Raw genomic sequence first — 22,246 nt, forward strand, 5'->3', positions numbered from 1 at the left:
TAAAAGTATAAATTGGTATATTTTTTAAGGGGAGTGTAAAGAAGTATGTAGGAGTCAACGTGATCTGAAAAATGAAAAGGTTATTTTGCTGCTAAAATATAGATTTTTTTGCAGAGTAAGTGCATTGCTCAGAACATATCTTCTTCCACACTTCAAAAGAGTTTGGGTAAGGGAACAGCCTGAAAAACACCTGAAAGAGATAATTCTGGCTTATGGATTAGAGAGCATCTATAAACAGAACAAATTGGTGAATAAGAGTAAATAAAAATTTTGTCTAAGAAATTTCCCCACATGCATTCAGAGCTTAATGATTAAATTTTTTGAAGTTTATTTTAAAACATTGCTTATTTTAACATGTAAACATATGTTGGGTGGGAAAAGTACAAATGGGAGATTGAAACTGTTTTAATCATGTAAATTAAATGATCAACCCTACAATTTTTGTTTTTTTTAATAATCTGGAATGCTTATTTTATATGCTGGGATGCTAGTTGTTTTTTCTATTAATACACTTAACTTGCATTCTAGCTTCGCCATTCAGAGACAGGCATCGTGTGGTGGGTTGTGTGACAGTGTCTGTCAATAGTGAAGACAAATAGTACCAGAGACACTTAACCCATCCAATCTCACCCAGGGTATAGGTCGGTCTCGTTTTCAGACTTCTTCATAAGTCTTTCCTTCTCTCTTTCTCTCTTCCTTTCTTTCTTCCTTTCTTACTTTTTTTTTTTTGTTTTGTTTGTTTGTTTCTAAATACTGGATTGATACTGATTGAAACTAAAACTTTTTGTAAAGTTTTAAACTTTACATTAATATTAGAAGAAGAAGAAAAGTAGAAAATGAAGGTTGGCATGTAAGGTGTTGACAAAGCAGGTTTGCAGCCACTTTGTGTGTTCTAGATATTTCAATCTCTTGGCAACATGAGTGTTGGGCTTACAATTTTTTTTTCTGGATATCTTTCTTCTTTAATCTGAAAATATGTCCTTGTATGTGGTGACTTTTATCAGATAAGAAATTCAGAATTGGTCATTGTTACCAGTAAGAAAAATATAATGCTTAAGAATAAATAACTAAGGTTGAACAATATGTGTTTTAGATCAGAAATAGTTTCTGGCCAGGCACAGTGGTTCACGCCTGTAATCCCAGCACTATGGGAGGCTGAGGCGGGCAGATCAGCTGAGGTTAGGAATTCAAGACCAGCTTGACCAACATGGGGAAACCCTGTCTCTACTAAAAATACAGAATTAGCTGGGCGTGGTGGTGCATGCCTGTAATCCCGACTACTCGGTGGCTGAGGCAGGAGAATCGCTTGAATCCAGGAGGTAGAGAGGTTGCAGTGAGCCAAAATTGTGCCATTGCATTCCAGCCAGGGCAACAAGAACGAAACTCCGTCTTAAAAAAAAAAAAAAAAGACTGGGCTCAATGGCTCACACCTGTAATCCCAGCACTTTGGGTGGCCAAGGCGGGCAGAACACAAGGTCAGGAGTTTGAGACCAGCCTGGCCAACATGGTGAAACCCGTCTCTGCTAAAAATGCAAAAATTAGCCAGGCGTGGTGGCGGGCCCCTGTAGTCCTAGCTACTCGGGAGGCTGAGGCAGGAGAATCGCTTGTACCTGTGAGGCAGAGGTTGCAGTGAGCTGAGATTGCGCCACTGCATTCCAGCCTGGGCAGCAGAGCAAGACTCCGTCTCAAAAAAAGAGGAAATTGTTTCCAAATACTCGATTTTTTTTAAATGATTATTTTCTGAATAGTCAATAATTTATTCCTTCTTTGTTCCACTATTTGTTCACTTAGCACACTTGCAAAATTTTATGGCCTTTTTTTAACTGGCTTTTTTAGAAAACTCAATTTTGTACAGATGTTGAAAAATTATAAAATATGTACATATTCAAATGTTAGGGATCAAATTTTAATCTTGGAAGCTTGGAAGTTAAATATCATTTCTGTCATATATTTTAAATCAATGAAAGGTATTTCTTTCTTTTGAGAACTTCAGCAAATATTTCTAATTTCAAAGCTTTCTATTAAAAGTTTTGTTAGTTCCATATAAAGTATTATATCTTTTTTATGATATTTTAAGCAGTAATATATTATGGTAGTTAAAATAATTTCTGGTTGACAAATCTAGAACTGATAGTTCTTAAGTTTAAAATACAGTTTAAGCAAGGAGTATATAAAGTATACATGGGTTTCTATAAATGGTACCATTTAAAATCTTTTTTCAGGCTGGGCATGGTGCCTCACTCCTGTAATCCCAGGACTTTGGGAGGCTGAGGTGGGAGGATTCCTTGAGCCTAGGAGTTCAAAACCAGCCTGGGCAACATGGTGAAACCCTATCTCTACAAAAAATACAAAAATTAGCCAGGTATGGTGGCGCACACCTGCAGTCCTAGCTCTTCTGTAGGCTGAGGTGGGATGATCGCTTGAGCCCAGGAGGTTGAGGCTGCAGTGAGTTGTGATTGTGCCCCTGCACTCCAGCCTGGGCAACAGAGCAAAACTGTCTCAACAAAGAAAAAAAAAAAAACAAAATAAAGAAAATCGTTTTTCATCTGTTATTAAATTACAGATTCTGCGATATCCGTATTCCATGTAGATATTATTTAATATCTGCCAGTCTTTAAATCTCAACTATTTTTGAGTATTTATAGTTTCCATCAATTCTTAAAAGAAGCCATATACACAATTCAAGTTCACCATCATTACTGGCATTTGGTCTGATAATTGGCTACTGCTAATAGTGGCATATAGACTTAAATACAGGATACTTTACATATGACACTTACCTTCCTCTTTCAAATTATAAAATTATTCTATTTTAAATAATCTGACCTTATAAATTTATATGAGTAAATTATAGAATGGTCTATTAATTTTCCTTTAGTTTGTTGTGTTTTCTGTGGTCACAGAAAATGCTTTAGAAAAAGTAAAATTATTCTAACCCAGGTGCGGTGGCTCACACCTGTGATCCCAGCACTTTGGGAGGCTGAGGCGGGCGGAACACAAGGTCAGGAGTTCAAGACCAGCCTAGCCAATATGGTGAAACCCTGTCTCTACTAAAAATACAAAAATTAGCTGGGCGTGGTGGCGGGCGCCTGTAGTCCCAGCTACTCAGGAGACTGAGGCAGGAGAATTGTTTGAACCCGGGAGGCGGAGGTTGCGGTGAGCCAAGATAGTGCCATTGCACTCCAGCCTCAACAGAGCAAGACTGTGTCTCAAAAAAAAAAAAAAAAAGAAGAAAGAAGAAAAAAGAAAAGTATTCTATATAAGTTAGACTATAGGTTCAAAGATAATTCCTTCATAAAAGAAAAAAAAATCAATAAAATTTATTCATATGGCCATGCACCATGGCTCAAACCTGTAATCTCAGCACTTCAGGAGGCCGAGGTGGGCAGATGAGTTAAGGTCAGGAGTTCGAGACCACCCTGGCCAACATGATGAAACCCCATCTCTACTAAAATATAAAAATTAGCTGGGCGTAGTGGTGGGCACTTGTAATCCCAGCTACTCAGGAGGCTAAGGTGGGAGAATCACTTGAAACCTGGGAGGCGGAAGTTCCAGTGAGCCGAGATTGTGCCACTGCACTCCAACCTGGGCAACAGAGCGAGAGTCCCTCTCAAAAAAAAAAAGAATACATAGGTCAGAGTTGCACTCACACTTTAGTTCTATAGAATATCAAGCTGTTTTTTTGATATTTTATTTAGTAATACAGTGACTGAAAGGTCTTTATAGATGTATTAAGTACATTTACAATATTCCCAGGAGGATTTGTTAGCACTTTTCTGAGAATGCTTGGAAATGACTAATTAGCATTAGAAATTTAAAATGTTTGGATATCGTTATTTTATGTATTTATATTTTAATAGGATATTAAGGAGTTTTTCATGTTAGATTTATGGATATAGAAGTAGGTAATTTGGCTTATTTATAATTTAAAGAAATAAAATTACTAGAGTACTCTTGGTAGAGATATCAAATAGTTACCCCTAGACTCTTAGTATTTTCCCTGTATCAAATAATGCTATCATATTAATATATATCTAAGTACTTTGAGTAGTAAATTCTTTTATTCTTCAAGCTATATTTATTTGCCAGCTTAAATTTAATGTAACTCAAAATACATACCAAATTTTTGGCTTCCCATAAATCAATTTAATAAATTTGAATTTTATTACAATGTGGGCACTGTGATAGGTGTTGGGAGGATCTAAGATGAGAAACATATTGTCAATGCTTTTAAGGTGCTCACAGTTCTTACCCTCCACTTTACTACCTCACCTGGCATTATTAATTAATGCACTCAGATCTCTTGCTAACCAGAATGTAATGTTTTGATATGAAAGATTTTATACATCATTATCATCATCAGAGTATCAGTAGTACCATTGTAAAGAATTTTAGGCTGGGTGTGGTGGCTCATGCTTGTAATCCCAATACTTTGGGAGGCCAAAGCTGGAGGATTGCTTGAGCCCAAGAATTTGAGACCAGCCTGGGCAGCATGACAAAACCTTGTCTCTACAAATATTTTAAAAAGTAGCCATGCATGGTGTTGTGTGCCTGTAGTCTCAGTTACTTTGAAAGCTGAGGCAGGAGGATTGCTTGAGCTCAGGAGGTCAAGGCTGCAGTGAGCCATGATCATGCCACTGCACTGTAACCTGGGCAACAGAGCGAGACCCTGCCTTTAAAAAAAAGGTTTTATAGTTTAAAAAAATATTATTTCATTTGTCTTAAAAAGAGTGGAATCTTTGCAATTGAGGTACACTTTAAAAAGTAATTTTCAGTTAAAAGATGCTTACCGTTCTCTTCTGACAGAGTTAATATTTTCAGTGTCATAATTTTGTGCTTTTTCTTTATTAAGTATACCCAGGATCAATCTGGCAGTTGTGCACACATAATCATGTGTTAGCTGTCCATGGAAAATGTGTAGAATATTTAAATTTATGTAGGATATGGTATCACAGTTTGGCATACTTATCCCAGAACACACACTTATGTATGACTGTTAAATCAGTTGGGTTTTATAATCATTACGGTTTTGATATTTGATAAGATTTGCAATATAAATTTTTTTACCTCAGAGAACAAGACAAGGTTATATCGTGCATATTAAATTCATAATACCATATAACTTGCTTTTGGGTTCATGATTGCTTTTCACCTGTACTTTCCATCTGTCATGAACAGGGATCCCTGAGATGTTCATACTCTACATTCTCATGTGCATGATCCTTAGATTTAAAAAGGGTGAGTGGGAGAAAGCTGCTTTATAGAAATATAAGTTCACAGCATTCATGTTTTGTGTGTTCCACTGCAAATATTGCATGCTGCATACTTGTATGCTGCATACTTGTATTTCTCTGAAAATGAAGAACGTAGGCTCATAAGTACACAAAAAATTAGTTTTGTTTTTGCCAATACTTGGACCAGACAGAGGAATGTTAGATGTAATACCTTTTCTATTTTTTCTAAAATGAATTCTGTAGTATTTTTCAAAAGACAGGGAAAAAAATTATATTTAAACTCAAAGTGGCTACAAATCAGCTCCTAAACTGTCACTGACATTAGCATATAGATTTTGTAGTTTTTACAAACCTTTTAAAATATTTATTTACTAAGAAAACATTGCATTAATGCATGATACAAAATTGATAAGTTTTCCTTTAAATTGGAATGCAGTTTAAAGTGACTGAATTTTCCAATTTCAGCTACTGCATTTGACAAGGATACATACTGGAAAATGGAACTGGTATCATCTAATTTCTTTAGGCTCCTTCACTTACAGTAGTTGGGAAAAATCTTTCCATGTGGCATTATGTAGATCATATTCTTGATGACTAATATTAATTACTGTGCTCTTTAGCCTTGACAGCAATGAAGAATTCTGGGTGGACATAGTTCATTTAAATAATTTAGGTGTATTTTAAATACATGTTTTCAATTAAAAAAAATCTTTGGCACTTGGCTTTTAATTATGTAAAGATTGACATTCTTACATTTTGCTCTTTATATTACAATTCATGTGTATGTTGCAGTTCCAATAACTGCACATCACAGTTTTATTATACACTTTAAAACAGTGGCATACTTGATCATAGATACAAATTAATTTTAGATTGAAACATATCTTTGTCTGTCACGTTACCTATTTTTATTTTTGTGTGTGTATATGATGACAAACCTTTCCATATTGTGAACAAGATAAAATGATATCTAAAATGTTAGTCATGACAACTTCCAACCTTAGCAATCAATGCACCTCTGAGGTTATGCTGTTAAGGGCTAAAGTAGTAGTATTTTCAGTGAGCTCTTCTGCCAGTTGCCACACATGCTGAAAAGATCTACTTAAATATTTCTTGCTAGGCATAATAGATAAATAGTTTTATAAAAAAATTAATTCTGATGCTCTCCAGAGATTTTTATGCTTAACTATTTTCTGTTAGACTTAAGCCAGTAAAATTTACCATTGTTCTTATATTGGAAAATTCCCTTATTAGTCACAATCAACCAGGCCCTTTAAAAAGAGAGAAAATAAACAGCTCTAACCAGTTGTCAAGCATATAATCAAGTACTTTATAAGAGAAATCCATCCATTAATCAGTTCTTCCTTTGCTTTTCATTATGTCATAAAGGATGGATTTATTTTAGAGCTTATGGTTTTGAACTACCACTTCCAGCTTCTGGAGACCCAATGATTAACTTGTCTATCTTCCACAACCCAGAATGTTCCAAATCAAACCTTTTTCATCTTGATTCTCCTAGATTTTACAACAAATCATAGTGACAATACCAGTTCCATTTTGCCTCCAATTCAGTTGATTATATATTTTTTCTATTTATTTCTCATTTTATAATTGATATCTGGAATAATCAGCAGCTCTTTTCTCATTTATTTTCTCATATTTTTATTCCAGGATTTGCCTCTGAAGCAGGGAGTGTCTGCATTAAAAATGACCTGTAGTTCTCTGCTTCATAGGTTAGAAACTTATTTTAATATTTTGTGGCTAAGCACAGTCCCACTTTTCAAATTCTATAATGAATTATTTAATTGGCATTGAATGTGGACCACAAGCATATATTTCATATTGGGGTTTTCTTTATTACTTTAAATGATTAAAATTCAATAGAATGTCCAGCTGAGGCAATAAAAGCTTTATTTTTGCTTTACAGCTTAAAACATTAAATGAGATTTTAAAAATCTATTGATTGTAACACAAGTAAAATAATGCTATTTGGGCATTTTTTAAAATTGCATTTCTTAGGCCTTATATTGCTTGAAGCATTTGTATTCTAAAACGTAACCAAATTCTGACTATTCATTTTGGGGAAAAACAATCAGTTCACAAATCACATTTTCAATGGGACTGCTAGCCAGCATAGGTGAAAACATGTATAGTGTATTTACTCTTGAATTGTACACTGCAGATGCTTCTTCAGCTCCCTCCTCTTCCTCCATGGGCGGTGCTTGCAGCTCCTTTACCACCTCTTCCAGCCCTACCATTTATTCTACCTCAGTCACCGACAGCAAGGCTATGCAAGTGGAGAGCTGCTCCTCAGCCGTGGGGGTAAGTAACAGAGGGGTAAGTGAAAAGCAGTTAACCAGTAACACAGTTCAGCAGCATCCATCAACACCGAAGAGGCACACAGTCTTGTACATCTCACCACCACCTGAGGACTTGCTGGATAACAGTCGGATGTCCTGCCAGGATGAGGGGTGTGGATTGGAATCTGAGCAGAGCTGCAGTATGTGGATGGAGGATTCCCCCTCCAACTTCAGTAACATGAGCACCAGTTCCTACAATGATAACACTGAGGTACCTCGTAAATCACGAAAACGAAATCCAAAGCAGAGGCCGGGGGTCAAACGACGAGATTGTGAAGAATCTAATATGGATATATTTGATGCCGACAGTGCCAAAGCACCTCACTATGTGCTTTCTCAGCTTACCACGGACAACAAAGGCAACTCAAAAGCGGGAAATGGGTTGGTATTCACATTTTTTAAAATTCTATCACCATTATGCAAAACAAACAAACAAAAAAACATTCCCAATTTTTCCTAATTGCTCAGCTCAAGTTTGCATATAAAGCAACAGTGCTAATTTTATCATTGAAATACCTGAAAATTTTAACTTAAAATTACCAACTTTTACTAGCTAGAAAATAAAATAATCATAGATTCTAGCAATAGATATCTTATTACCAGTATAGTTAGGTAGTAGAAAATGAAAATAATCTGTTTTGAAATAACTTAAATTTCAAATGAATTTATATTTTAAAAGGACTTGAAAATATTTTTACTCAGCCAGGCGCGGTGGCTCACGCCTGTAATCCCAGCACTTTGGGAGGCCCAGGCAGGTGGATCACCTGAGGTCAAGAGTTCGAGACCAGCCTGACCAACATGGTGAAACCCCATCTCGACTAAAAATACAAAAAAAATTAGCTGGGCATTGTGGCACATGCCTGTAACCCTAGCTACTCGGGAGGCTGAGGCAGAAGAATCGCTTGAACCTGGGAGGTGGAGGCTGCAGTGAGCCGAGATCATGCCACTGCACTCCAGCCTGGGCGACAAGAGCAAAACTCCATCTCAAAAAAAAAGAAAAAAAAAAATGTGTATCTATATATATATATTTCCTCATAGAAATAACTAGCAATGTAACGACTCTATCAAAAACAACTCAGTCACTAAGAGCTGTGTTCTCTTTCACATTGTGTCCTCATATGGTTTACATTTTTTAGAAGATTTTAGACTTAAATTTTTTTCTCTTTAATTGATGAAAACAAGAAAAAACTAAATTGATAGTTTGATTCTCATCATTTAGATTCATGTATCATAAGCTTTTTTCCTTTGATACTAATACACTGTGCAGATTCAATATTTTTTTTAAATCACTCATTTTTTTTCTGTGATTCTGGGTTACTTCTTTAGAGGGTGATGAAACAGGATCATGGTACATGTTTGAGTTTTCTTTCATCTCTGTCAGTCACACTACCCACTAATATAGTTCAATAGCTACGTTACAGAATATTCACTGCTATAATGCAGACTAGTATGACTTATTTTTAATTCCTTTAGTAATTTTATTGTAATATTTAATTGCTAGACTTTTAAATTAGATTTTTCTATAGTACATTCAAAATAATTTGTTAAAATTTAACTCGCTAGGACCCAGGATCTCCTACAATTTCAGTTTTACACAAAAAGTGGTCAGGAAGCTTTAGATTGGTTTACTACTTGATGACATCACTAATCTTTTTTCAGTTAAAAATCCAGTTGAATATTATAGAGAATATTCTTAATGTATATTAAACTTGCCCTTAAGCACTCCCTCAGTTCGTTTTAAAAAGTAATATCTACCCTTTAAGCAATAATTACTCTACACTGCTTCTTTACCTCCTTTGGGGTGATGTAGTTAAATGAAAATGAATATTTAAATGCTTTTCAGTTTTAGAAAGTCCAGATTAGTAAATTACTTAAAAGAAAACAAGATATACTCTTTCCTAAAATGTTGCCATTTAATAAAGTCAAGAATTTCAGAACATAATATTTGTAGAACTATTACTTATAAAATAAGGCTCTGAAATGTAATGAATACAGGAGGTAAATACTTAAAAGTAACTGTGATAGTAGCACAGATCTAAAAGGCTCATGAATATCATTTAATTATGTATATGTGTTTATTTATGCTTTAGTGGAGAAAGTCTTTAATATAAAGTTCTGGAAGATACATTTTCATTTTTATATCAAAATGAATGTTGAAGGTTCAAATTTAGAGCAAATATAATTTTTACTTATGACTAATAAACACAGTGATTTGCAGTTGCTAATTAAATATCTTGACCTTCATCTTTTCTGCTTCTACGTTTGTATGATAGCTGTATCTTAGAAATGATTTGAGGTTACCCAGGGAAAGTATAATTGGTCAAGACAGTCTCTTTCATGAAATAATTCATGGAGCAGAAACTCCATCAAGCAGAAGAAGTGTCCAGCTTCTTAGGTAGTTTTAAAAAATTTAAAACTAGTATATGGAAATGATGGAAGAAGTTTAAAATTGGAATTTATAACAACTATGTTGAGGAAAGGATGAAATCATACCTGAATATATAGAAAAATAGGCCTTAAAAATAATTTTTCAGAGCATGTCAAGCTAAAAGCCTGTATTCTTCAACAGTGAAAAAAATCTTAAAATGTTTTGAGAGATAAGAATATAGCCTTAGATCTAATGTGCCATAAAATTACAATTTATATCATACTAAGTATTTAGAAAATGTACTTTAAAATATATACAGCAGTTTATTGATTTTCAAGATACCACATAGAAATCTGATAGCTTGTAGATGAAAATAGCATTTTTATATGACTAAAATGTTAGAGTCTAATAAGAGAGTAAAACTTGACTGGGCGCAGTGGCTCACGCCTGTAATCCCAGCACTTTGGGAGGCTTAGGCAGGCGGATCACCTGAGGTTGGGAGTTCGAGACCCACCTGACCAATGTGTAGAAACTCCGTCTCTACTAAAAATACAAAATTAGCCAGGCATGGTGGTGCATGCCTGTAATCCCAGCTACTCGGGAGGCTGAGGCAGGAGAATCACTTGAACCTGGGAGGCAGAGGTTATGGTGAGCCGAGATCACGCCATTGCACTCCAACCTGGGCAAGAATAGCAAAACTCCATCTCAAAAAAAAAAAGAAAAAAAAAAGAATAAAACCATTTTTTTTTTTACAAAAAAGCTTAGTATTTGAATATTCCTAGCCATATCATTCTTAAATTTCTCAACTAAGTGTCCTGAGAATCAGTTGCCCCATGTCTCTTCTAGATATTTCTATAAGATATGATGTCATCTGGATGTGAAACCTATTTTAGGCTTTTTGTAGTGAAAATTATTTTTTTTGACATAGACCACCAGAAGGATTATGCAGCACACATAAATTAGAATGTCATTTTAAGACTTGTGAATAGAATATGCCATGATGGTAGATTTTCCTTTTTGGATTTTACATGGTAAAATCCCATGTAACTGACTGCTACTTTATTTTTTCTTAAGCCATCATGCCTTAAAAATTAGTAACTTGACTACGTTTCTAAGTGTTAGTGGATGTTTTCATGATTTTACATGTCTATACATCTCAATATGTATGTATTCCATTTTTACATTTTAGAAAATAAAGATAGTTTTAAGGAATTCTAAAGTACCATTTTAGAAATTGCTTAATTACATATGATATTCTTTTTTAAGCCATAATGTGTATACTCACTCAATAGTCTTCATCCCAAGTGAGATCATTTGTTTTGCTAGACGAGTAAAACTCATTTTCATTTATTTGCCCTTATAAATATTAGCTTGACTAGCGTGAGTATAAAAACATGTCTTGCCAAGTTAATATGCTGTATGAATTTTCCTTATATTTCAAACTAAAATTTTCCCTTTTCTATTATAAAATTAATAGATATGAATTACAAGTATTTGAAAAATATAAGAAAACCCCATAATCTAGTCACTCAGTAAACCTGCTATTATCGTTTTGCAGTATTTTTTTTCATCTCTTTGTATGTGTATCTGGGGGATATTTCTACATCATTTCAATAAATGAATATTTTTACTTTAAGATTAGTATAAAACAGGCTGGGCGCGGTGGCTCAAGCCTGTAATCCCAGCACTTTGGGAGGCCGAGACGGGCGGATCACGAGGTCAGGAGATCGAGACCATCCTGGCTAACACGGTGAAACACCGTCTGTACTAAAAAAATACAAAAAGCTAGCCGGGCGAGGTGGCGGGCGCCTGTAGTCCCAGCTACTCGGGAGGCTGAGGCAGGAGAATGGCGGGAACCCGGGAGGCGGAGCTTGCAGTGAGCTGAGATCCGGCCACTGCACTCTAGCCTGGGTGACAGAGCGAGACTCCGTCTCAAAAAAAAAAAAAAAAAAGATTAGTATAAAACAAAATATCATAGACTTTCATGTGAGGAACTGCGCACTAGTTAGACCAAATGTTTGAATCTGTACCCAGAATGATGAAAAGAAAAACAGGGTTTATTGCCCATTGTTCCAGCTTCAACTTGATACTTACGTTCATAGAATTTATTCTTCCAGGGCCTTTTAAATGACTTGCACAAGTAATCTTTGACCTACTTATGTCAAACTTGCACGAATAGCATTCCTTGTCCATTTAGGACCTTTCTCATCTTAGGTCTTTCTCATCTTAATATTACAGAAGCTCCTTTATCTCTCTGCTTTCCTTTCTTTGTCTCTTTCTTCTTATTATTTGCCTTCATCAACAAAGATTTCTTCAGCACCTGTTATGTTTCAGGAACTGTATCAGGTTCAGGGAATATGAAGATGATTAAGCACAGTATTGCGCCTTGAGAACTCTTCCTCTTATCTATCAGTCTTACTGAATTCCTGTGCTAGTTTCAGTCCTTCTTTGTTCCATTCTTTTGCCCCTTTCTTAGCCAACAATTCAACCTACTCCCCATTTCCATTGAAGATAGTGCCTTTCTCACTTTGTTCTTGATGATTGAGGCAACAACTTGGTTACAGCTAGAGGGGTAAACATTAGAGCCAGGTTTAAGCCTGCTTAGCTCCTCTGTGTTTGAAGTCATAATATTCCTACTGGGATCTGGTTGCTTTTAGAGGAGATTTTTCTTCACAGTCATCTGGCTCCTGGATCTTTGATGTGAGTCAAAACTTAGGACTAGGGGGGTCACAGAGAAAGCTATGACCCTGACTTTATTTAAAAACATAGGTGAATTTTGTTTTTTTGTTGTTTTTTTGTTTTTTGAGATGGAGTTTTGCTCTTGTTGACCAGGCTGGAGTACAGTGGCACAATCTGGGCTCCCTTGCACCTCCTGGGTTCAAGTGATTCTCCTGCCTCAACCTCCAGAGTAGATGGGATTACAGGCATCTGCCACTGGCTAATTTTTTGTAGTTTTAGTAGAGTTGGGGTTTCACCATGTTGGCCAGGGTGGTCTCGAACTCCTGACCTCAGGTGATCTACCTGCCTTGGCCTCCCAAAGTGCTGGAATTACAGGTGTGAGCCACCACTCCGTTGCTCAGAAGGAAAGATAACTAGCAATGTTGTTTTTACTTATTTTTATTATGTATTTGCAGTGCTTCAACTATTTTACAGATTAAATGTGTTCGCCTGAAGTCATAACCACCATTTGGGATACTGTTTTCCTTTGAACATATATTCCACATAGCAAATGCATTATAAATAAATGTTAAAAGCATAACTAAAAACAATAAGGGCCAGGCGCAGTGGCTCACGCTTGTAATCCCAGTACTTTGGGAGGCCAAGGTGGGCAGATCACCTGAGGTCAGGAGTTCAAGACCAGCCTGGATAACATGGTGAAACCCCATCTCTAATAAAAATATAAAAACAGGTGTGGTGGCACACGCCTGTAATCCCAGCTACTTGGGAGGCTGAGGCAGGAGAATCACTTGAACCCAGGAAGCAGAGGTTACAGTGAGCTGAGATTGTGCCACTGTACTCCAGCCTGGGTGACAGAGTAAAATTCCGTCTCAAAAAATAAAAAAAAAGGTAGAATGCTGGTGCTGTCAAGCCCAGATTGTAAAATTTTTATTGAGAGCTTTAATTACTTAACTAATCACAAATAAAAATAATCTGAAAAATCACACTCCTAGAAAAGATTGTTTAGAGTAAAGCTAATTTCCCCATAAAAATTGAATCACTAATTTTTTATATAATTTCTTCAGTTTGATTTACTGAGAAGGAAACCCAAAAGAATAAGCTACATATACCTTCATTTGGTTTGTAGGCCATTTTGTATGGGGGTATGTAGGGTTTTTGGGGGTTTGATTTTTGCTTTTGCTACCCTCACTTTTTTTCTTTTACTTTGCAATTAAAAAATAACAGTAGTTAATCTTATAGCTTTATATAAAATTTAGAATTTATATATGGAATGCATACATGGAATTTTTAAATCTTATTTTGACTGAAGTACAGTGTGAAAGGTTATAGTGACATTAACTATTCTTTTGTATTAGTTTCAGTTTATTGCAGTCAATCTTCCTCCCTTCCTCCTACCACTCATTTACGTTCATTTTCTTTTCTGTCAAACGTACTTTCTTTTATTTTTGCATCATATAGTAAACTTTTTTACAAAATCTTTTTAAAGATACTTGGCTCATGTATCTTCCCTTAGGCAATATTTTATTTTGCCAGCAAGCTAAATAGTTATTTTTACTATTATTGCCAGTTCTGTTTCTTCCTTTGTCTTAGATGGCTGCTTTTTTTTTTTTTTTAATCAAAAAACTCTTTTTGATACTTTCTCCATGTTGTGCTCTGATTTCTCAGAACATTGGAAAACCAAAAAGGAACTGGAGTAAAGAAGAGCCCTATGTTGTGTGGACAATATCCTGTTAAAAGTGAGGGAAAGGAGCTGAAGATAGTCGTGCAACCTGAGACACAGCATCGAGCTCGGTACCTGACTGAGGGCAGCCGCGGCTCAGTAAAAGATAGAACACAGCAAGGCTTTCCTACAGTAAAGGTATTTACTTTATTTTCATTTGAATTTTAGTTAAAATGTAAAGGGGAATATGTCCTGAAAAGTAAAATATTTTCAAATCTTGAATTTTCTTCCCTCATATTTGATATTTGAATTAGATTCATCTCAAACTTTATATTTAGAAAGAATTTTTGTTGTTGTTTTGAGACAGTCTCACTCTGTCACCCAGGCTGGAGTGCAGTGGTACAATCTCAGCTCACTGCAGCCTCTGTCCCCCGGTGCAAGTAATCATGCCTCAGCCACCTGAGTAGCTGGGACCCACAGGTGTGTGCCACCAGGCCCAGCTAATTTTTGTATTTTTAGTAGAGTCTGGGTTTCACCATGTTGGTGAGACTGGTCTCGAACTCCTGATCTCAAGTGATCCTCCCACCTTGGAGGAAGAAATATTAAAGTGAATTCAAAGAAATAGAGTAGAAATTATTGAGAACTTTGAAAATAAGGTTTTTGAGATGGTTAAGTAATCAAGACTATTGTACTGAGAAAAGAATTGATTAATACTTAAGGCTTTGGTTTAAGAAATGGGATATTATTTGCATCCACTCAAGTACGGGGGAAAGAAGGAAATGAGGGAAAAAAAAGAAATGGGATATCAATTGAGTCTTAATTTTTTAAAAGTTGAGACTAAAAGTTAAAAGGGACTTAACACCTAGGATATCTTGTTATAAAGAATATTTGTCTTTGAAGACAAACCTCAAAAAAATGGGAGAATGGGGAGAAGACTTAACAAGTGTCCCTACCCCTTGCAAAAGACTAAATAGGGAGGAATTTTGGCTAGTCACATGGTAGATTCTTATTAAATACAATTTGTATAAATATATTATTTAAACAGTATTTTAAGTTAGGAGTAGAGGTGGACTGCCTTTCATTTTATACTTGAATGAAATTATGATTGAAACTCTCTGGATCAATCAGGAAACGTGTCTGCCACCATTTATAAGGTTGGTTAATAGTCATGTGTACAATATCAAGCCTACCCTTCTTCACTACTTACTGCCTTAACCCACACCCAATCCTTCAAACCCAGGACAGGTAACAGGCAAGTGAGAAATTTATGTTATGCTTTGTGTAAATATTTGTCTAGCCAGATATTTTGGTAGTTTAGTCATTACGTTTAACCTAATTGCCCTGACTTTATGTTTTGTGTAGTTAGAAGTATTGTTAGATTAATTGCTTAACTATGATAGGGAATGAATTGACCTTAAAAATTTGTTTAGTCATTTATTCAACAAATACTGCACTCTCCATGTGCCAGGCACTGTTCTAGGTTCTGCTGACCAGCAATTTGACTGGGGTTTGCTTATTTTCCTCATTATGATACCATTTTGTAGAGATACAGCTGTAAGGCATGTGTGAATTTTTTAAGCACTTTGTTTGGCATGCATTGTACAATTTACTTTGTGATTTTCTGCATTCTATATTAGCGGCTTCAATGTTTAACTATAAGCCTTATCAAGAATCAGGATTGGAAACATTTGTTCCCAAATGCTATTTTAAATATTTATTTATTTTTCAGCATACAAATTATAATTTAATTTATGAAGGCTTGCTAGAGACCTGTAATGAGCCATAGATCCCCGTTTGAACTGGCAATCTCTCAGACCATAATGTTTTATCCCAGGATTTAATGATGTTATATGTATGTATCTAGTCCATGAAAATGAGCTTCATTTCCTTGTTATTCATATAGCTGCACTCATACTTTTCTACTCAAGTAGCTTTAGTAGAATAAAAATACGGTATATGTACTCTCATTTGATGATGATGATGATGCCATTAACAGTTTCGTGAGTTTTTCCATTGTTATGGTGGTAGGTCCTGAGCAACCCAAATGCTACCTAAAGTACTGTGTATTCATTCTCATCTGCTTGTACAAATAAATTATAAATGGTAATTTATCATCTAACATCTAAATTTATAATTTAAGTATGGTTATTACAGAATTAAAACTATGACTTACTTCAGGAATTTAGCCAACTCTTTTATGAAAATGTTTTACCTCTGTTTTTCTTGAAGATTTAAATATTTTTAAATGTAATTCAGTTACAAGTATAGGATTTGGTCTTAAATATTTTATTTTATAATTAGATTATTTGAAATGCTAATTAGTATTTCTGTTGCATGTTTTCTTGTTTCAGCTGGAAGGCCATAATGAACCTGTAGTGTTGCAAGTGTTTGTGGGCAACGACTCTGGACGAGTGAAACCACATGGATTTTATCAGGCCTGCAGGGTAACTGGACGAAATACAACTCCTTGCAAAGAAGTGGACATTGAAGGCACTACTGTTATAGAAGTCGGCCTTGATCCTAGCAACAACATGACACTGGCGTAAGTACTTAGTAAGAATTTTTCATTATATATTACACTCTTGTGTTAGGCAGGAGAATTGTTCCGTTTCTAACGTACAGAAGATTTTGAGTATTTTATTAAAATGTTTTAAATATTATGAATAAAAAAGGACACTACTTCAGAATGGTTGTGGGTTAAAATTAACTCTTTTACCCTTTGCTAAAGAATTCCTATGGTTGGACCAGGTGCAGTGGCTCATGCCTGTAATGCCAGCACTTTTGGAGTGTGACGCTGGTGGATCACCTGAGGTCAGGAGTTAGAGACCAGCCTGGCCAACATGGCGAAACCCTGTCTCTACTGAAAGTACAAAAATTAGCTGGGCGTAGTGACACATGCCTGTAATCCCAGCTACTTGGGAGGCTGAGGCAGGAGAATCACTTGAACCCAGGAGGTGGAGTTTGCAGTGAGCCGAAATTGTGCCACTGCCCTCCAAGCTAGGCAACAAAGCGAAACTTCGTCTCAAAAAAAAAAAAAAGAATTCCCACGGTAAAGGCAGGGATATCAAAGCCAAGTTGAAAGCTGGCCAAAGACTTACTTTTTTGGGTTTATAATAGTAACATTGAAAATAAAAACTACGATTTGATTTGTTTTCCTGAATTCCACCTTCTTAATGTTTGCTTTAGAAACTTTTTTTTTTTTTTTTTTTTGAGACAGAGTCTCCATCTACCGCCCTGGCTGGAGTGCAGTGGTGCTATCTCGGTTCACTGCAACCTTTGCCTCCCAGGTTCAAGTGATTCTCCCTACCTCAGCCTCCCAAGTAGCTGGGATTACAGGCACCTGCCACCGCCCCCCGGCTAATTTTTGTATTTTTAGTAGAGTCAGGGTTTCACCATCTTGGCCAGGCTGGTCTCCAACTCCTGACCTCAGGTAATCCACCCACCTTGACCTCCCAAAGTGCTGGGATTACAGGCATGAGCCACTGCACCCGGCCAAGAAACTGTTCAGCAGAGGCTATGAAGTGCCTTATTCCATCTTGATGTGAAACGCGTATTGCTGGTTTAAATTCACCATTGGTTGTTATTTTCCTGTATTTAAAAAATATATATCTTTAGATTTAGATTATGTGTTTTTCATCTTGTACATTTAAGTTTTAAAAATTATTTTTCCTTAAGCCTTGCGTAAAGGACCTTCAGTTGTAAAACTGAATCATAACAGCAGGAAATATATTTGTATGGGGTAGACCTATGTTGTAATTATTTGTGTATTGGATGGTTGCTAAAGACTTTACTTGGTTTTCAGTTTCCTTTTGAAAGCCATTTTAAATAGACTGGTAAAAGGTTAGTTGGAAAAAAGACATTTTGAGAAATATTTTGTAAATTTTTTTTTTTGGAGAGGGAGTTGTGCTTTGTTGCCCAAGCAATGTAGTGGCATGATCTCAGCTCACTGCAACCTCCACCTCCTGGGTTCAAGCGATTCTCCTCCCTCAGCCTCCCGAGTAGCTGGGATTACAGGCGCCCACCACCATACCTGGCTAATTTTTGTATTTTAGTAGAGATGGGGTTTCACTATGTAGGTCAAGCTGGTCTCGAACTCCTGACCTCAAATCATCCACCCACCTCAGGCTCCCAAAGTGCTGGGATTACAGGCGTGAGCCACCGCGCCTGGCCTCATTAATATTTTTTAACTTGTAACTTTTGAAAATTATTAAAAAAAAAAAAAAAAAGGGGCTGGACACGGTGGCTCACACCTGTAATCCGAGCACTTTGGGAGGCCAAGGTGGGTGGATCATGAGGTCAGGAGTTCAAGACCAGCCTGGCCAAGATGGTGAAACCCTGTCTCTATTAAAAATACAAAAAATTATCTGGGTGTGGTGGCAGGCACCTGTAATCCAAGCTACTTGGGAGGCTGAAGCAGAGAATTGCTTGAATCCGGGAGGCGGAGTTTGTAGTGAGCTGAGATCACGCCACTGCACTCCAGCCTGGGTGACAGAGCAAGACTCCGTCTCAAAAAAAAAAAAAAAAAAGACAATTATAAAAGTAAATATGTATAGTAGAGGAGGAAAGGAAAGAATTTACTGATTATAAAAATAGTACTTAGTCAATATAAGAAAGTTGAAAAAGGGGCCAGGCATGGTGACTCATGCCTGTAATCCCAATACTTTGGGAAGCTGAGGCATGCAGATCATCTGAGGCCAGGAGTTTGAGACCAGCCTGGCCAACATGGTGAAACCCCATCTCTACTAAAAATATAGAAATTAGCCAGGAGTGGTGGTGCATGCCTGTAGTCCCAGCTACGTGAGAGGCTGAGGCAGGAGAATTGCTGGAACCCTGGAGGCAGAGGCTGCAGTGAGATGAGATTGCACCAAAAAAAAAAAAAAAAAAAAGAGATTGCACCATTGCACTCCAGCCTGGGCAACAAGAGCGAAAGTCTGTCTCAAAAAAAAAAAAAAAAAAAAAAGTTGAAAACACAGGGTAATAAAAAGCTAAAAACATGCCCTTTAAAAACCAACTTCCGGCCTGGCACAGTGGCTCATGCTTATAATCCCAACACTTTGGGAGGCTGAGGTGGATGGATCTCTTGAGCCAGGAGTTCAAGACCAACCTGGGCAACATAGTAAGACTCTGGCTCTACTAAAAGTACAAAAATGAGCTGGGGTAATGGTGCATGCCTGTAATCCCAGCTACTCAGGAGGCTGAGGCATGAGAATTACCTGAACCGAGGAGGCAGAGGTTATAGTGAGCTGAGGTAGCGCCATTGCACTCAGACCTGGGTGACACAGCGAGACTCTGTCTCAAAAAAATTAAATAAATATAAATAAATAAAAACCAACTTCCTGGAAATAACCACTATTTTAATGTGTGTCTTCCCAGTCTTTTTTGGGCAAAATTGAAAAAATAGTGTACCCATTGTTTTGTAATCTGCTTTTTACTTAACATATCATGAGCGTTTTTCACATATCATTCAATGTGGTAACATACTTCTTAGTGGCTGTCTAATATTCCATCCTTCTGGAGGCAGCTACTAAGTTTTTAAAAGTAAAATCCATTTTCTCTGTTTTCAGAATTAGCTCTGTAAAGAAAGAGGCTAAATTTTTTTTTTTTTTTAAATGGTCTCTGGCCAGGTGCGGTAGCTCATGCCTGTAATCCCAGCACTTTGGGAGGCCAAGGTGGGCAGATCACTTGAGGACAGGAGTTCAAGACCAACCTGGCCAACATGGTGTAACCCCATCTTTACTAAAAATACAAAAAATAGCTGGGCATGGTGGCGGCCACCTGTAATCCCAGCTACTCAGGAGGCTGAGGCAGGAGAATCCCTGGAACCCAGGAGACAGAGGTTGCAGTAAGCTGAGATCATACTACTGCACTCCAGTCTCTCCAGCCTGGGTGACAGTGAGACTCCATCTCAAAAAAAAAAAAAAAAGGTCTCTTATAAGCCATTACTTATGTTCAGATTTTAAAATAGTGATTTTTTTTTTTTTACTTTTTCTTTATTATTATAAACAAAAGATTGACAGGATTAGGAACAGTGAATGTTTAGAATTTACCCTTTTGTAGTTTTGAACTTGGAACTTTGTAACTTTATTACATATTCACAGAATTAATAGATAAGCAAAATTTTAAAAAACAAACTTGTTGATTAAGAGCTTTACACTATTTATACAACAAAATGTCCCTTTATATATTTTTTTCTGTATTAGGGTGGACTGCGTAGGGATATTGAAATTGAGGAATGCTGATGTTGAAGCCAGAATAGGAATTGCTGGTTCCAAGAAAAAAAGCACTCGTGCCAGATTGGTTTTTCGAGTTAATATCACGAGGAAAGATGGCTCCACTTTGACACTGCAAACACCCTCTTCTCCAATTTTGTGTAGTAAGTAAGAAGATATGGAGATACTAAACATATGGAGTTTCTTTCATTTTCTGTTAATCTTTTAGACATCTCTAAATTTTAGATATTTCACATACTCCGGCTTGTGATCATGCAAAATTTGAAATATTTTAAAAGCAGTAGTCAGATTTTCTAGACCAAACTAGAGATGAATAATTGGGATACAATTCAAAAGATGTGGAGCATTTTGTAGTTTCCTATTATCATAATATGCTGATTTAAAAAGTAATTTGGGCCAGGTATGGTGGCTCACACCTGTAATCCCAGCACTTTGGGAGGCAAAGGTGGGAGGATCACTTCAGCCCAAGAGTTTAAGACCAGCCTGGGCAATGTAGTGAAAACCCTGTCTCTACAAAATAAAAAAACATATATAGTAAGTTGGGTGTGATGACTTGTGCCTGTAGTTTCAGCTACTTGGGAAGATGAGGCAAGAGGATCACTTGAGACCCAGGAGGTCAAGGCTGCAGTGAGCCTTGAGCATGCCTTTGCATTCCAACCTGGGTGGCAGACTGTAACTGTCTCAAAAAAAAAAAGTAATTTGAGCTGGTTATCAGAAGTAAATTACAAAACGAAAGCGTTTTCTAAACATCTTCACTGTGTGGTAAATTGCTATGGTTCTAACTGTTCTATGTTAGAACATGAGTAAGGTAAGGAGGACTTTGTGAATAACAACATGGCAGAAGTTTTGATTACTAATTATAATAGTACAGTATAGTGTTGGGAGTGGGAAATTCAATTCTTATCACTAACCTTGGCATGGACAGAAAATGATGTGTGTGTGTTTGTGTGTGTAAATTCAATTATGTTGTTATGTATGTCTCACCATAATTGTAGTTTCTCTCTAATGATTATTGTTACAAGTAATAAATAGGAAAATTTTTCCTTTTCACATTTCTCTCTCTCTCTCTTTTTTTTTTTTTTTTTTCTTTTTTAAGACCGAGTTTCGCTTGTTGCCCAGGCTGGAGTGCAATGGTGCCATCTTGGCTCACTGCAACCTCCACCTCCCAGGCTCAAGCAATTCTCCTGCCTCAACCTCCCGAGTAACTGGGATTACAGGTGTGTGCCACTACCACCTGGCTAATTTTTGTATTTTTAGTAGAGATGGGGTTTCACCATGTTGGCCAGGCTGGTCTTGAACTCCTGACCTCAAATGATCCACCCATCGTTCTCTAGCATTCCCCCAACCCCCCTTTTTTTTTTTTTTTTTTTTTTTTAAAGAATAAGGCTGAGTGTGGTGGCTTATGCCTGTAATATCAGCACTTTGAGAGGCCAAGGCAGGAGGATCGCTTGAGGCCAGGAGTTTGAGACCAGCCCGGGCTGATCTCTCTTCCTGTTTCCTTCTGTCTCCCATTCCAATCCCAGCTCTTCTTACTAACCAACTTTGTTTTCACCTCTCATTTTACTCCAGCTGTTTAAACCTGCCAGAAAGTTTATATTTATGGAAACTAACACAAGCCAGAGACTTATAATGGAAGTGTACTGAACAACATAATGAGAGACCCTGTCTCTACAAAAATTAAAAAAAAAAAAAAAAAAAAAAAAAAAAGCCAGGCA

At 36.6% G+C, this 22,246-nt stretch overlaps 1 protein-coding gene across 7 annotated transcripts in view; it reads left to right on the forward strand.

Moving 5' to 3' along the window:
- Window positions 1-22,246, forward strand: part of NFAT5 (nuclear factor of activated T cells 5) — a 142,101-nt gene that overhangs the window by 77,921 nt on the left and 41,934 nt on the right. For 5 of the 7 annotated variants that reach the window (XM_050773307.1, XM_050773308.1, XM_050773309.1 and 2 more), the window contains 4 exons: window positions 7,417-7,975; window positions 14,307-14,499; window positions 16,653-16,843; window positions 20,502-20,674. In XM_050773307.1, coding sequence (XP_050629264.1) covers window positions 7,417-7,975; window positions 14,307-14,499; window positions 16,653-16,843; window positions 20,502-20,674 — 1,116 coding nt within the window. Of the gene's footprint in view, window positions 1-6,905; window positions 7,976-14,306; window positions 14,500-16,652; window positions 16,844-20,501; window positions 20,675-22,246 lie in introns of all 7 variants that reach the window. The other 2 variants (XM_050773313.1, XM_050773312.1) reach the window with 2 other exon arrangements.

This window comes from Macaca thibetana, chromosome 20 (genome assembly GCF_024542745.1).
Source record: "Macaca thibetana thibetana isolate TM-01 chromosome 20, ASM2454274v1, whole genome shotgun sequence".
In the NCBI taxonomy this organism is placed as follows: domain Eukaryota; kingdom Metazoa; phylum Chordata; class Mammalia; order Primates; family Cercopithecidae; genus Macaca; species Macaca thibetana.